This window comes from Staurois parvus, unplaced genomic scaffold (assembly GCF_062004578.1).
Source record: "Staurois parvus isolate SC_StPar_1 unplaced genomic scaffold, SC_StPar_1.0 ptg001321l, whole genome shotgun sequence".
NCBI classification, from domain to species: domain Eukaryota; kingdom Metazoa; phylum Chordata; class Amphibia; order Anura; family Ranidae; genus Staurois; species Staurois parvus.
The window spans coordinates 398,669-413,472 of NW_028319117.1; the positions used below are offsets into that span (position 1 = coordinate 398,669).

The 14,804-nt window shown below is 45.7% G+C and overlaps 1 protein-coding gene across 1 annotated transcript in view; it reads right to left on the reverse strand.

Annotated features, from left to right (window-relative positions):
* SCNN1A (sodium channel epithelial 1 subunit alpha) overlaps positions 1 to 12,053 on the reverse strand; it is a 153,057-nt gene extending 141,004 nt beyond the window's left edge. The window contains exon 1 of the mRNA XM_089661183.1: positions 11,767 to 12,053. Within this exon, the coding sequence (XP_089517309.1) occupies positions 11,767 to 11,813 (47 nt within the window). The 5' untranslated portion in view covers positions 11,814 to 12,053. The remainder of the gene's footprint in view (positions 1 to 11,766) is intronic.
* Between the last annotated feature and the right edge of the window lie 2,751 nt (positions 12,054 to 14,804).

Consider the following 14,804-nt stretch of genomic DNA (forward strand, 5'->3'; position numbering starts at 1 on the left):
CACCCTACCTGTACCCTTCGCTCTTCACAGGACCTCCTTCTATCTTGCTCCCTGGTCTCCTCCTCCCACGCACGTCTGCAAGACTTCTCCAGGTCCTCCCCCATCCTCTGGAACTCACTACCCCAATCCATCAGACTGTCACCTTCCCTCCTCACCTTCAGGCGCTCCCTGAAAACCCACCTCTTCAGGGATGCCTACCCCTCCCTCACCTAACAGCAGTTCTCCTTCATTCCTCCTACCACTCCATCCCCCACAGCCACTTCCTCCTGTACCACTACCCCCTCCCTCCTAGATTGTAAGCTCGAAAGAGTAGGGCCCTCGAACCCCTCGTGTGCTGTTTGTAGTTGCTGTATTGTTTCATGTATTGTCCCCCCCTCTATTGTACAGCGCTGAGCAAACCCTTTGGCGCTATATAAACCTGATGTAATGTAATGTAATAATATGGGAGACATGGTTACAACTCTTCCATCCAGGAATGGATGCTAAGAGTCTGAGTTGCCTTTGAGTTGGTGGAGTTTGACCGACCCTTCTACCCAGTCAGCTTAAATGGAACCCTTAACAATGGACCCATCTTCTTTCTATTTTAACCTTCCTACTACAGTATCTTCCATATTAATATTAACTACACTTTTTCTCTTTCCTCCTCTTTTCTTATCTTATACTTCTATATAAAGATACCATCATTGCATAATCTTAGTTTCACCTTAGTAGTCTTTTATGGCCTAGTTAATAGGCATATGTGAGACAAAACTCACCAACACTGGTTTCATTATCGGCATGTTCCTGTGATAGTGATTTTATAGTTTCCTTTTATTTTATTACCAAATGTAACTTTACACCCATTTTTTTCAATATCTTTATTGGAATTTTCAACTAAAGAAAAAGTTACAGGATTTACCTTCATAATGTTACAATGTCTATGTTTGCAGCAATAACGAGTTCCAGTATGAACTGGTATAAGAACGATATATGGATTAAATACAGGGCCGTCCAAACTATGGCCCTCCAGGTGTTAAAGCGGAGTTCCACTCACTCTGTAAAAAAATAAAAGTCAGCAGCTACAAAAACTGTAGCTGCTGACTTTTAAAAAACAGCCACTTACCTGTCCCACGATCCCGCGTTGTCCCCGCCGCAGCCCGTTTCACCGGCCGTCCTGTATTCCAGGAGGCCGGCATCTTCAGTGTGGGCACCCAGCTGTGACAGCTTGCGGCTTCATAGTCGGGTGCTCACTGCGCATGCACTTCATGAATGGTTCCGTCGTCTTCTGGGACCTGTCACGTGTCCCACAAGACTTCGGGGAGGGAGGGTAGGAGGATAACATCCGTTTCCGATGGCCTATGCGATCACAGTGGGAGTGGGTACCTGTCAAATTTGGGTACTTGTTCCCCCTCCCCGCTCCCCAAAGGTACCAATCCTTAATGGGGAGTGGCGGACCAATCTTTAAAGTGGAACTTCCGCTTTTGGGTGGAACTCCGCTTTAAGGAACTGCAAGTCCCATGAGGCCTTGCAAGACTCTGACATCAACAGGCAAGACACCAAGAGGCAGAGGCATGATGGGACTTGTAGTATTTCAACAGTTGGAGGGCCATAGTTTGGACACCCCTGGATTAAAAGAAAAGCTCAGCATGTGCCGAATTTTATCTATACCATCCACAGGAGCCTTTTCTGACTTGATCAGCCATGAATGTTGAGTGTGTTTCAGAGGAGGACTGGCAACTCATGGGGCCCCCGGGCAATAGGGGATCATGGGGCCCCTGTGTCCTCGCCCACACTCAAACCACACCCAAAAAAGCCTATGAAAGGTACCAGGGGCATCTCATGGGGCCCCCTACTGACCCCGGGTCCTTGGGCAGTGCCAGAGTGCCGGAATGGTCAGTCCGCCCCTGGTGTGTTTGTTAATGGACATTTGGTAAAGTACGAGAGAGAAAAGGTTTACAGTCAATAAATGTTATTCAGAGTTTTTAGGGATTAGGGTTCATATACCCTGCAGATGATAAACTCACGTTTAGGAGCTTTTCTGCGTTTTTTTCAGCAGCCCCTGAACTCTCCCTAATGTTCTCCTATGTGTCCATGTACACATCATCATTTACAGTCGTTTACAGGCAGTTGAGTTTACAGACTTTTTTTGAACGCACCAAACTTGCGCCAGAAGTAGATTTTACCGGCAAACGCTTGTAAACGCGGTTAACCGCGTTTAGAAATTTTTTTAACTGTTCCATATCCAGATGCTGTCCGGAGCCTTTTTTCATCATCATAAATGCATGCAAAGCGTTTTCCATGTATTCAAATGGATACACCAGCGCAGTCAGTTCCAGGTTTCCCATAAAGGAACAAATGGTAGAACGTGCCGCATTATGCTCGTGATGGGATCCATAGTGACTACAACCAGAAAAGACAGGTCATGTCAACACAAACTGCTCTCTCTGCTTCTGCTCTCTCTATTCCTCTCAAAATGTCTGAAATAGTTATTTTTTTACTATTTTTCAGCGCATTCTGGGCATTTTGGAAGGTCTCCTGAGGTTATCTTTTAAAAACGCTTCTAAATGCAAACACGTATAAACGCGGTATGCAAACGCGGCTAAACTGACGTTTTTTAACCTACGTTTTCCAGTAGTCAGTTTCCATCATTAGAAGAGTTTTCCAAATGCCCCGTGTACATGAGCCCTAAGTTATATTGTCAAAGTTTAAAATGATATGGTTTGTTTTGTTCATATATTATGGGTAACCCTTAATAAACACTACAACCTCTGTGCTTCATCATATATTGCGCTTTTCTTTATTGTTACATTTATATTTTATTACGCTTCTTGGCTCTCTTTTCCCATCTCACATCCATTTCCTATAGAAGGACTCACAACTAGGGGATCAATGAATGCTATTCAATTTAAAGTCTCAACCCTTGGGATTACATGTCTGTAAAGTTACACACAATGGGGGATATTTAACTAAAGCTCCACACACACGGGCCGTTTTAATAACGCTGGTAACGTTAGCTGTGTAAAGTCACATTAAAAACATGAGTTTTTCAGCATTTTTGTATTAGCGTTTAGCCGCATTTTTTCATGTTTGTGTTTTTTAGAGGTTTTTTCTGACCAAAAAAAAATTTTTAAGCTTTAAGAGCATTTTTAAAGCTAAAGAACTCCTCTAGAAACCCACTAGTCCTGGGTTTGCAGCCAAAAAAAATCCCAGCCAAAAATTGTTGATTACAGTCTATGTATGCATGGACACATAGGATAACATGCTGGGGATGGACACATAGGATAACATGCTGGGGATGGACACATAGGATAACATGCTGGGGATGGACACATAGGATAACATGCTGGGGGGTTTACTGGCTGTAGAAAAAACATCAAAAAACATCAAAAGCCAAAAACAGCCGCTGTAAAAACATCCTGTGTGCCTGAGGACTAAAACTGGTGAAGGAGCAATCTGGTGCAGCTCTGCATACAAATCAATCAGCTTCCAGGTTTTATTGCAAAGCTTATTTGAACAAGCTGAAAGTGTTACTAAACCCCGGACCCCGCATTCACTATATCCGCTCTCCCCGGACCCTGCATTCACTATATCCGCTCTCCCCGGACCCTGCATTCACTATATCCGCTCTCCCCGGACCCTGCATTCACTATATCCGCTCTCCCCGGACCCTGCATTCACTATATCCGCTCTCCCCGGACCCTGCATTCACTATATCCGCTCTCCCCGGACCCTGCATTCACTATAGCCGCTCTCCCTGGACCCTGCATTCTCTATATCTGCTCTCCCCGGACCCTGCATTCACTATATCCGCTCTCCCCGGACCCTGCATTCACTATATCCGCTCTCCCCGGACCCTGCATTCACTATATCCGCTCTCCCCGGACCCTGCATTCACTATAGCCGCTCTCCCCGGACCCTGCATTCACTATATCCGCTCTCCCCGGACCCTGCATTCACTATATCCGCTCTCCCCGGACCCTGCATTCACTATAGCCGCTCTCCCTGGACCCTGCATTCTCTATATCCGCTCTCCCCGGACCCTGCATTCACTATATCCGCTCTCCCCGGACCCTACATTCACTATAGCCGCTCTCCCTGGACCCTGCATTCACTATATCCGCTCTCCCCGGACCCTGCATTCACTATATCCGCTCTCCCCGGACCCTGCATTCACTATATCCGCTCTCCCCGGACCCTGCATTCACTATATCCGCTCTCCCCGGACCCTGCATTCACTACATCCGGTCTCCCCGGACCCCGCATTCACTATATCCGGTCTCCCAGGACCCCGCATTCACTATATCCGCTCTCCCAGGACCCCGCATTCACTATATCTGGTCTCCCAGGACCCTGCATTCACTATATTTGGTCTCCTCGGACCCCGCATTCACTATATCCGCTCTCCCCGGACCCTGCATTCACTATATCTGGTCTCCCCGGACCCTGCATTCACTATATCTGGTCTCCCCGGACCATGCATTTACTATATCTGGTCTCCCACAGTACAGAAAACACAGAACTGCAATTACTTTAGTAAATATGGCTAAATCCCTTTTCTCATCAGCAGTATATAGCAGTCTTGTGACTTCTATCAGTGTCCAGCAGAAAACTAGTTAAAGCTTGTAGGAATTTTCTTTAGGAGAATGCAAAACCCCTGACCTCTGTCTGGACAGTGTTGATTGCCCCTCTGCTGATCACATGCACTCTCCCAAGAAAAAAAAAATCCTCTCTAGCAATACACACTAAACTCAACATGTGTAGAAGGGCTACGGATTCAGTCTGTCTTATCAGCATGGACATTTGAACAAGAGGAGGAGCAGAGAAGACAGGATCAAACAGCCTTTTTACACAGTCCAGAGGATTAACCCCTTAGGTTCCACAGTGAGTATAACAAGCATGCTTTACTGCATCTACAGACTGATTGTACTGTTGTGGGTTTAGTAACATTTGAATGTAGAAGCTGATTGGCTCCCATGCACATCTGCACCAGATTCTGAGTGCTCCAGTTTTAGTAAATCTCCCCCATGTTTCTTGTGTAATTTTCTTCAGTGATACAACAAACACGAAATTAGGAAAATGGGGGTCACTGGAACAGGAAGAAGTAGACAATGATAAAAACCTCACAGAGGATCTAACCCTAGGATGGAATTAGGCTTTTATGCCAACATAGTCTCCAGTGTTTTAACAGAATAAAACCAAATAAAGTCTAACTAAGTAAAGTGTATCTACAGTATATATAAAAGAAATTCTTGTCTATGTCCAGTTGTGGAAATTTTCTCTTAATTCATGTCAGACACAACAGGAAGTGAGGGTAGATCCCTTGCATGAACAGTTTTCACTGGAATAAGTGTCCCCAATTTTACCTCTTGTTCCTGCTCTGGCTACAACTCAAAAATTCAGATTTTTCACTCACGTTCAGTTCTGAAGACAAATGGTCACTATGGCATATAGTGATTGATGTTAACTTTGCAAGGGAAGTTGCACTTTGATAGGGAATTTTCTCCAGAGCTTAATGAATGTGATTTCATTTTACAAAAAATACCCAACACATGCAAGGAAAGAAAAAAAAAAACAACAACATGTGATTGGACGATAGTAGTCAGAAGAACGTCACCTCATTCACTAAGCTCTGGGGATAAGTCCCTTGCAAAGTGCAACTTCCCTTGTAAAGTAAACAGCAGGGGCGGACTGACCATTTGGAAACTTGGGCACTGCTCGAGGGCCCGGTGTCAGTAGGGGGCCCCATGAGATGCCCCTGGTACCTTTTTCATAGGCTTTTTTGAGTTTGGGCAAGGACACAGGGGCCCCATGATCCCCTATTGCCCGGGGGCCCCATGAGTTGTCAGTCCGCCCCTGGTAAAGAGTATTTATTATTATTATTATACAGGATTTATATAGCGCCAACAGTTCGCTCAGCGCTTTACATTATAATGGGAGACAGTACACGAGACAGTACAGTAACAATGCGATACACGAGGGGTTCGAGGGCCCTGCTCCTTGGAGCTTACAATCTAGGAGGGAGGGGATGGTGGTACAGGAGGAAATAGCTGTGGGGGATGGAGTGGTAGGAGGAGTGGAGGAAATCGGCAATTAGGTAGGCTTCTCTGAAGAGATGGGTTTTCAGGGTGCGCCTAAAAGTTAGGAGGGTAGATGACAGTCTGACGGATTGGGGTAGTGAGTTCCAGAGGATGGGGGGAGGCCAGGAGAAGTCCTGGAGACGGGCATGGGAGGAGGAGACCAGAGAACTAGAGAGTAGGAGGTCTTGTGAGGAGCCGTATTCCCCCAAAAACCACATGCATAAAAACCCATGGGCACAAAATCATATATACAATACTCCAAGTCACCACTTTCTGCATACAGGAAAAATGAGATTGAAGGTTTATCTCATTGAGTAGCCATTCTCAACCAAAGTTCCTTCAAAGTTTGCATCAAGGATTCCTCTAGAACACGGGTGTCAAACTGGTGGCCCTCCAGCTGTTGCCAAACTACAAGTCCCATGAGGCATTGCAAGATTGACAGGTACAAGCATGACTTCCAAAGGCAGAGGCAACAGCTTGAGGGCCACCAGTTTGACACCCCTGTTCTAGAACAACCTCAACACAAAGGAACCCTTAAAAATAATGTTCTGGTCTCAGGGAACCCCTGCTAAAACTACTATATCTACAGCTTGTGATACAATAGTGTGAAGGTCAGTGGGAAGAATGCTCCTGATACATGTGGTCAATGGGAAGAATGCTCCTCATACATGTGGTCAGTGGGAAGAATGCTCCTCATACATGTGGTCAGTGGGAAGAATGCTCCTCATACATGTGGTCAGTGGGAAGAATGCTCCTCATACATGTGGTCAGTGGTAAGAATGCTCCTCATACTTGTGGTCAGTGGTAAGAATGCTCCTCATACATGTGGTCAATGAGAAGAATGCTCCTCATACAAGTGGTCAATGGGAAGAATGCTCCTCATACATGTGGTCAGTGGGAAGAATGCTCCTCATACATGTGGTCAGTGGGAAGAATGCTCCTCATACATGTGGTCAGTGGGAAGAATGCTCCTGATACATGTGGCCAGTGGGAAGAATGCTCCTCATACATGTGGTCAGTGGGAAGAATGCTCCTGATACATGTGGTCAGTGGGAAGAATGCTCCTCATACATGTGGTCAGTGGGAAGAATGCTCCTGATACATGTGGCCAGTGGGAAGAATGCTCCTCATACATGGGGTCAGTGGGAAGAATGCTCCTGATACATGTGGTCAGTGGGAAGAATGCTCCTCATACATGTGGTCAGTGGGAAGAATGCTCCTCATACATGTGGTCAGTGGGAAGAATGCTCCTCATACATGTGGTCAGTGGGAAGAATTACCTCTTTACAGGTAGCTAAAAAAATTAATGGTGTCAGTGGGAATTTATCTGAGAGGCAGAAATCGCTCCTTGCTCGAGGAACCCCTAACAACCTCTGGAGGAACCATGGTTGAGAAACTCTGGTTCAGAAGTTGGTAGGGGTTCCTTGAGCTGAGGCTGACTGACCTCCCATCTGACAGTGCTTGCATAGCTTTGGGTCTAACTTCACTTGTCCAAGCCAGCTGCATTGCACCAATGGTCTCTTTAGCTCATCACCACTGTATAAATATTTTTCCAACTGAAGCTGTTTTAGCAGGGGTTCCCTGAAATCTGAAAATAGGTTCAAGGGTTCCTGTTAGGAAAGGAACATTCATGTGCACAGATGCCCAAATCTAAGGAACTCTTCCCGTGGCCGGATTACAGGTGCACGTGCATGAACAGGTGCATGAGTTGGAGCACGTGCACAAACGCGATTGCATATTGATGCCAGAAGGGTCATTTAACCCCTTGGCGTCGGCGACTCCCGGCCCTTTAAGGGTTCCAGAAGCCGGGAGGCGGGGCGAGGTTTTAGGGTCATGTGACGGCTGTGATTCACTGTCACATGATCGGGAAAGGTCCCGATCCAAAGAGGAGATTGGGACCTATCCGTGCGTACCGAACGTGTGAGCTGGGAGCGCACAGGGCGCGTGCTCTCAGCACATATGTATTTTTTTAATAGAATGCAAATTTGCGGCCTCCCGGCGTCTGCGTCTAGACGCCGGGAGGCCGCACATTTGCGTTCGGCTGGGGCCAAGAGGTTAAACTGCACTGTTGCTGTCTGTCAGTGCCATTTGGTCTGCCATGTTCCTGATACGAGTTCCTGCTTGATCTTCTGTTACCGACCTGGTCTGCCTCTGACTCTGCCTTGAACACCGCCTGTACCGACCACTGGCTTGTCTCTGGATTATGTCTCTGCCTGCTGCTTCTGTTCTTCTCATCTGCTGTTACTGACCTTGGCCTGATTCCTGACTACTCTCCTGCCTGCCGCTTGAACCTGATCTGCTCATTAGTTGCCGACCTGGACCATCTGACCCTGTCTTGATTCTAATCCACATCTGCACCAGCTGTTGTGTGTTCTTCATGGGTTCCAGTCCTTCCACCATCGTATCTGGTCCTGTGGTTCCTCCACTCCAGGAGCACACCAGAACCAGCCAGCGAGAGACTTAACAGGCACTTGTACCACCCTGTGCTCCATTGTTTCCTGTCACCTATCAGGGACTCCTGAGCCAGGGCTGCAAGCGAGGCCTTCCTCAACGCTTCAGGCTCCACCATCAGGTACGTTACAGTTCCTCAAGGGTGAAAAGGTTGAGGAAGGCACAGAATATGAATGTCCCAAATATGAATCCATATTGTAAACACAGATACATAATACATGAAACTAAGGTGCTATGAAGTACCAACATGAGACCCAGATACATTTTTAGCACACATCTGCACCTGAGAACAAATATCCAAATGTTCAATGCAGAAAATAGATGATATCCCAAAAATGAGAATGAAGATTCATGAAGTTTATATATCACAGCCCAAATTGGGAAACAAAATCCTCATAGATATACGGTTTCCAGAAAAGATCAGGCTCTTCAAATCTATAGATATCCATTGTTTCCAAAATGTATACAGTCTTGATGGGTTAATAATGATAAGGTTCTCCAATTTGATGAAAATAGCACATGTATGCTCCATGGAATGTAAAATCAATGTGTAGCGCCCCAAGCTGGTCTTGTTGTTTGGGTGCACGACAGCCAGGCACACAGCAGTTTCTCAGACTTTTCACTCAATAACCGGGGCACTGGTGGGCAGTCATGTTGGAACAGGAAGGGACCATCCCCAAACTCTTCCCACAAAGTTGGGAGCATGAAATTGTATGCTGACTCCTTAAGAGTTCCCTTCACTGGAACTAGGGGGCCAAGCCCAACCCCTGAAAAGCAACCGCACACCATAATACCCCCCCCACCAAACTTTACACTTGGCACAATGCAGTCAGGCAAGTACTGTTCTCCTGGGAACCACCAAACCCAGACACGTCCATCGGATTGCCAGACAGAGAAGCCTGATTGGCCATTTTAGAGAACACGTCTCCATTGCTTTAGAGTCCAATTGCGGCGTACTTTACACCACTTCATCCGACGCTTTGCATTGCACTTGGTGAATTAAGGCTTGGATGCAGCTGCTCGGCCATGGAAACCCATTCCATGAAGCTCTCTACGCACTGTTGTTGGGCTCATCTGAAGGCCACACCAAGTTTGGAGGTCTTTAGCTATTGACTCTGCAGACAGTTGGCGACTTCTGCGCACTGTGCGCTTCAGCATGCGCTGACCCCGCTCTGTCATGTGATGTGGCCTACCACTTGGTGGCTGAGTGGCTGTTGTTCCCAGTTGCTTCCATTTTGTTATAATACCACCAACAGTTGAGCGTGGAATATTTAGTAGCCAGGAAATGTGATGGATGGACTTATTGCACAGGTGGCCACCTATCACGGGACCACGCTTGGAGTCACTGAGCTCCTGAGAGCGACCCATTCTTTCACCAATGTTTGTAGAAGCAGTCTGCATGCCTAGGGGCTTGATTGTATACACCTGTGTCCATGGAGGAGATTGGAACACCTGAATCCAGTGATTTGGAGGGGTGACCCAATACTTTTGGCAATATAGTGTATGTGTATGGTATTCTTGTAGTAGGGCTCATAAACAGCAGCTCATATTTGTTTTTTTTCATCCTACCTAAAACACATTGACCCTGACACTAAGGGATCCGATTTGTGGGACCCCAAGTCGCATGACCTGTGAAATCCCATGTTAGTCAATGAGAGCCATCTTAATTATCGCTACTGAAGTCGCTCCAACTTTAGAAAAGGTTCCTGTACTACTTTAAGGTGACTTCTATCCAACTTGTGCCCATAGACTTTAATGGAAGTCGCCCCCAAGTCGATCCTCATCTATACTGATGTGATTTGGATCCGACATTACAGGAAGATTACCAAAGTAATCATAGTAAAGCAAAGCCGCATGGCATGAAAGTCACTTCAAAGTCACATAAAGTCGTACTCAAGTCGCATCAAGTTGCCAAGAAGTCGCACTGTAAGTCATGTGAACCAAGCCTAACACTGACACTGACCCCAAAGCTTACACTGACACTAAAGCTGGCCATACATTAGAGAAAAAAAAAAGACCGATTTCCCTATCCACACATTTGAAGTGGATAGGGGAATCCTCCTACTTTGCTTTTGTTTTCTGACTTTCCACTCTGTCAGAACACATTGATCAGTGTTACAAGCAATAGCCTGCAGCACTGATTGTTCAGAAAAAACCTGACAGGCTGGCTGGTAGATCGACTTCTGTACAACCATCCTGTCCATACATGGATGGAAATTCAGCCGGTTCAGCAGGACCAGGCTGAACTTTGATCTTTATATGGCTGCCTTAATACTGACGCTGACCCCGACACCCACCTACACTGACACTAATACTGACACCTTTGGTGTGTTTCCGGATGAAACTTGAACATGTGACTCAAAAAAAAAATGCAATGCAGTTGCATTTCTGATGCGTTTTCTATTGATTTTACCCTAGGTTCACATATGTGCGGGTGGTGCCGCTGCGGATCCGCATGAAAATCAGAGGAATGCGGATGCCATTAATTCTAATGGCACGCCACCCGCACTGGAAATCGCAACCGTACCGGGAACCGAGATTCCCGTGCGGACTGCAGTTTCCAAAGAAGTGCGTGTCACGGGCATGGGAGTCCATTCAAATGAATAGGCTCTCATGCCCGTGCAAAACCCGACCTGCTACATATATGTGAACCAGGGGTTAATGGGGACTTGCGTTTTTGGTGTGGTTTTGCTTTATTTTTGGGTGCCATACATCTGTGAAACTTGGACGTGTGACTCAAAAAACACACCAAAACCGCATTACAGTTGCATTTTTGCTGCATTTTCAATTCATTCCATTGGGGACCTGTGTTTCCGGTGTGTTTTTGAAAAACGCACCAAAGATGTAACAAACAGGTGCAAAAAGTCCCATAGGATTTAAAGGGATTACCTTTTTTACTGCGTGTTTAGCACGGTGAAAAAACGCAGCCAAAACACATCAGTGTGAAAGCAGCCTAATATGGTCATATATATATATATACACACAGTATATTTGAATATAATTTTTTATTTTAAACCAGAGTTTAATTACTCATTAATAATTAACATTAATAATTAACCAGAGTTTAATTACTACAATTGTGAAATTATAAAATTCTGTACTTTTTGCACTACAGCTGGACCATTTCATATATAAAAACAAAACTGCTAATTAAAGTTGATCTCTGATGGAAATCTCAAACATTTTAAAGAATTGAAATTTCCAGGGGATCATCTTTTCTTGCCTATGGTCCAGGTGAATGTATGGAGAAGATGCTGACCTGGATTCTTTTGTGTCCATAGCCGGTGAATCTTCCACATTTAGCATTGCCCAATAATCTACAGGTCCTCTGAAGTCATGGATGGTGCTCCTGGGGTTCTCCGGTTGGTCTCCTGTGCTCTCGGGGTTCCCCGGTTGGTCTCCTGTGCTCCTAGTGTTCTCCAGTTGGTGTCCTGTGCTCCCTCTGTAGAAGAGGACTTGCTCGTTCACTCTGTGCACCTTGCGGCGTCTCCCAACCTCTAACCTGTAGCCTGCCTTGCTGATCCCCTCCCCTTTCTGTGCTTTGACTGGACCAAGGGAAGGCTGAACTGGTTTTTTTCCAGATGAATCTGGCAGCCAGGTACTTGTCATCTTATCCCTCCCTTTTACCTGGGAGTACGTCTTCACCTCTGATCGTAAAAACAGGTGAAGTCACAACAGCTTAAGGCAGAGCTGCATTCAAAAAATGAACAAGCAAGAGGAGCTCATGCCACAATGAATCTCTTTATGAAGGAGAAATAAATGAGATGCGCTCACATGCTCAAACTCATCAGCAGAGTCCAAGATAGTCTTGTGTCCACCATCGTCCAGAGAAAAAAGTCAACATATTGTGATATGGCATTGATTACACCTCCCATACTGGCTAATTGTGCGCCCCATTCCATATTTTTGTGGATTTTTGGGATATGATAAAAATATGGGGTATTAATGAATCTAGGAAGTGTAGAACTACCCTCTTGAGGGCTGCTGGATTTTACGGGGTCCCCCTAAGCTTTGCACAGCCAGGCAACACACATTTTCCACACTTTCAGAGTCAATAAAACAGTCCTTGAGTTTGTTTTTGTTGTTTTTATTAGGGGTAACAACTTGGATGGGGTCTAGGGGAATATGAGATGCCCAAGGAACTAGAAAACTTGAGGACAACTTCTTAGCAAACCAGTCTCCTTTGGTGAACCTCCTGAGACAACAGATGAAACTCTCCTCATCCACCCGGCTGTCCTGAGGGTATCCCAGGGCAAGGGTTTCTAAGATCTACAACTGAGTAGTCTCAGATGAGAACTAGTTGGGTATTGCACCTGTCCTCTCCCTTCTGTGGCCCAGTGGGTGTAGAAATACTCATACTTTCCTTCCTAAAGCTTGGTGAGTTGCAGCCGCTTTCAGGCCTTACGCTGGGTTGGTTCCTTCCCTGCTGACAGGATATCTTCCCTAGGAGACTGTAGGGCAGTGGAGACCCTTCTGTCTGCTCCAGCCTGTACGTGGACCCCCCCTCCCAGGCTCCACACTCCAGCACTTTCTTAGTCCATATGCCACCTGAACACAACTCACCTTGCTGCACCGGCTCTCTCACATTTAAGGGTTGCTCTTAGCCAGCATGCCCAGCCTCCTGCCTGGGGATTGGCCAAGTGCAAATAGCCTCCTCCACCCCTCTTTGAGAAAGTTCCTCCAGTTTCTAGAAGAGTGGGAGGGCTCCAGATGCCCTGAGCTGTAGATCCTCCCAGCCTGCACTGAAGTAACCTCACTACCTCACTCCCAGGCTGACTCATCCCAGGCTTCTAACAAACCTCTGACTAACCACAAAGAATCCTACCTACCTAGAGGGTGCTACAGAAGGATTGTTCAGCATAACTGACCATGCACTCATCATATGTTTTTTGCACCAACTCAGCTTTAAATCTACCTAATGGATCTTAGTTCAGTTTCTCATATGTGTGCACATCGAACAACAAGCTATTGCTTGTTGTCACATCGATCTTGTACAACCAGCGCTTTTTTTATTGGGAATCTAGTTCTGGTACCTCCATACTGAATGTATTTAATGGCAAGGATTGCTGGGGATCTAAGTTGCTGGTGGTGTATCTAGTGCTGTTAGGGGTTCAATTGTTCCTGGGAGGAATCTACTGTTGAGGGAGAAGATCTATTGTGGCTGGATGGGAATCTATTGTTGCTTGGGGGATAGTGTTGCAAGGGCCCATTGTTGCTGTGGGGATCTTTTGTAGCTGGGGTGGTCTACATGTTGCTAGCTGGTGGGAGATCTATTGTTGTTTGTGGGGATCTATTGTTACTGTGCAGATCTATTGTTGCTGGGGGTATATTATTGCAAGGGTCTATTGTTTTTGGTGGATTTATTATTGTTAGTGGGGGTCTATTTTTGCTGGGGGATCTCTTGTTGTTAGGGGGATCTATTGCTGTTAGGGAGGTCATATTTTGCTGGGAGGGATCTACTGTTGATGGAGTAGTCTATTGTTGCTGGCTGCTAGAAGATCTATTATTGCTAGTGGTGATTTAGTCTTTCACAACGTGCCATTGCACGAAACGCGTCAGAGTATTAGCTTGCCACACCGACGTCCCTGTCAGCTGCTAAGAGCCATGTGCTATATCAGCAGCCATTTTGAGCTATTTTGAATCCATGCATGGTAGCCCATATATATATATATTTTTTGAACATACATACAGTGGGGATCGAAAGTTTAGGCACCCCAGCTAAAAAGTTGAATTAATGTGCATAAAGAAGCCAAGATAAAATGGAAAAATCTCCAAAAGCCATCAAATTACAGATTAGACATTCTTATAATATGTCAACAAAAGTTAGATTTTATTTCCATCATTTACACTTTCAAAATAACAGAAAACAAAAAAATTTTTAGCTCGGGTGCCCAAACTTTCGATCCCCACTGTATGCTATCTGCTTGTAAATGTTTGCTACCCACCTATGTTTGCTTATGGCTACTGTCAACTGTTTGAGTTCATCAACACAGTATGCTATTCTAATTTGTTTACCATCATTTGCACAATAAATTACTACACTATATTAGCCCCTTTTTTGTCTTGGTGGCTTTACTTTGAGCTACTGGAAGGTGGTGTTTTCGCTGAGTCCATCGTTTACAGAGTACTAACTACATCAAGCAGTCCCCGTCCATTAAGAGGGTCCAACGAGAAGTCTGGAGGTCTTCCCCAGGGTGTAACCAGTACCATTGGAGTGCCTTTACCTATCGGGTCCCAGATGACTACTAGTACCCTTATATTACATGCGTAATATTATCATACATCTGGTGAGTGTAG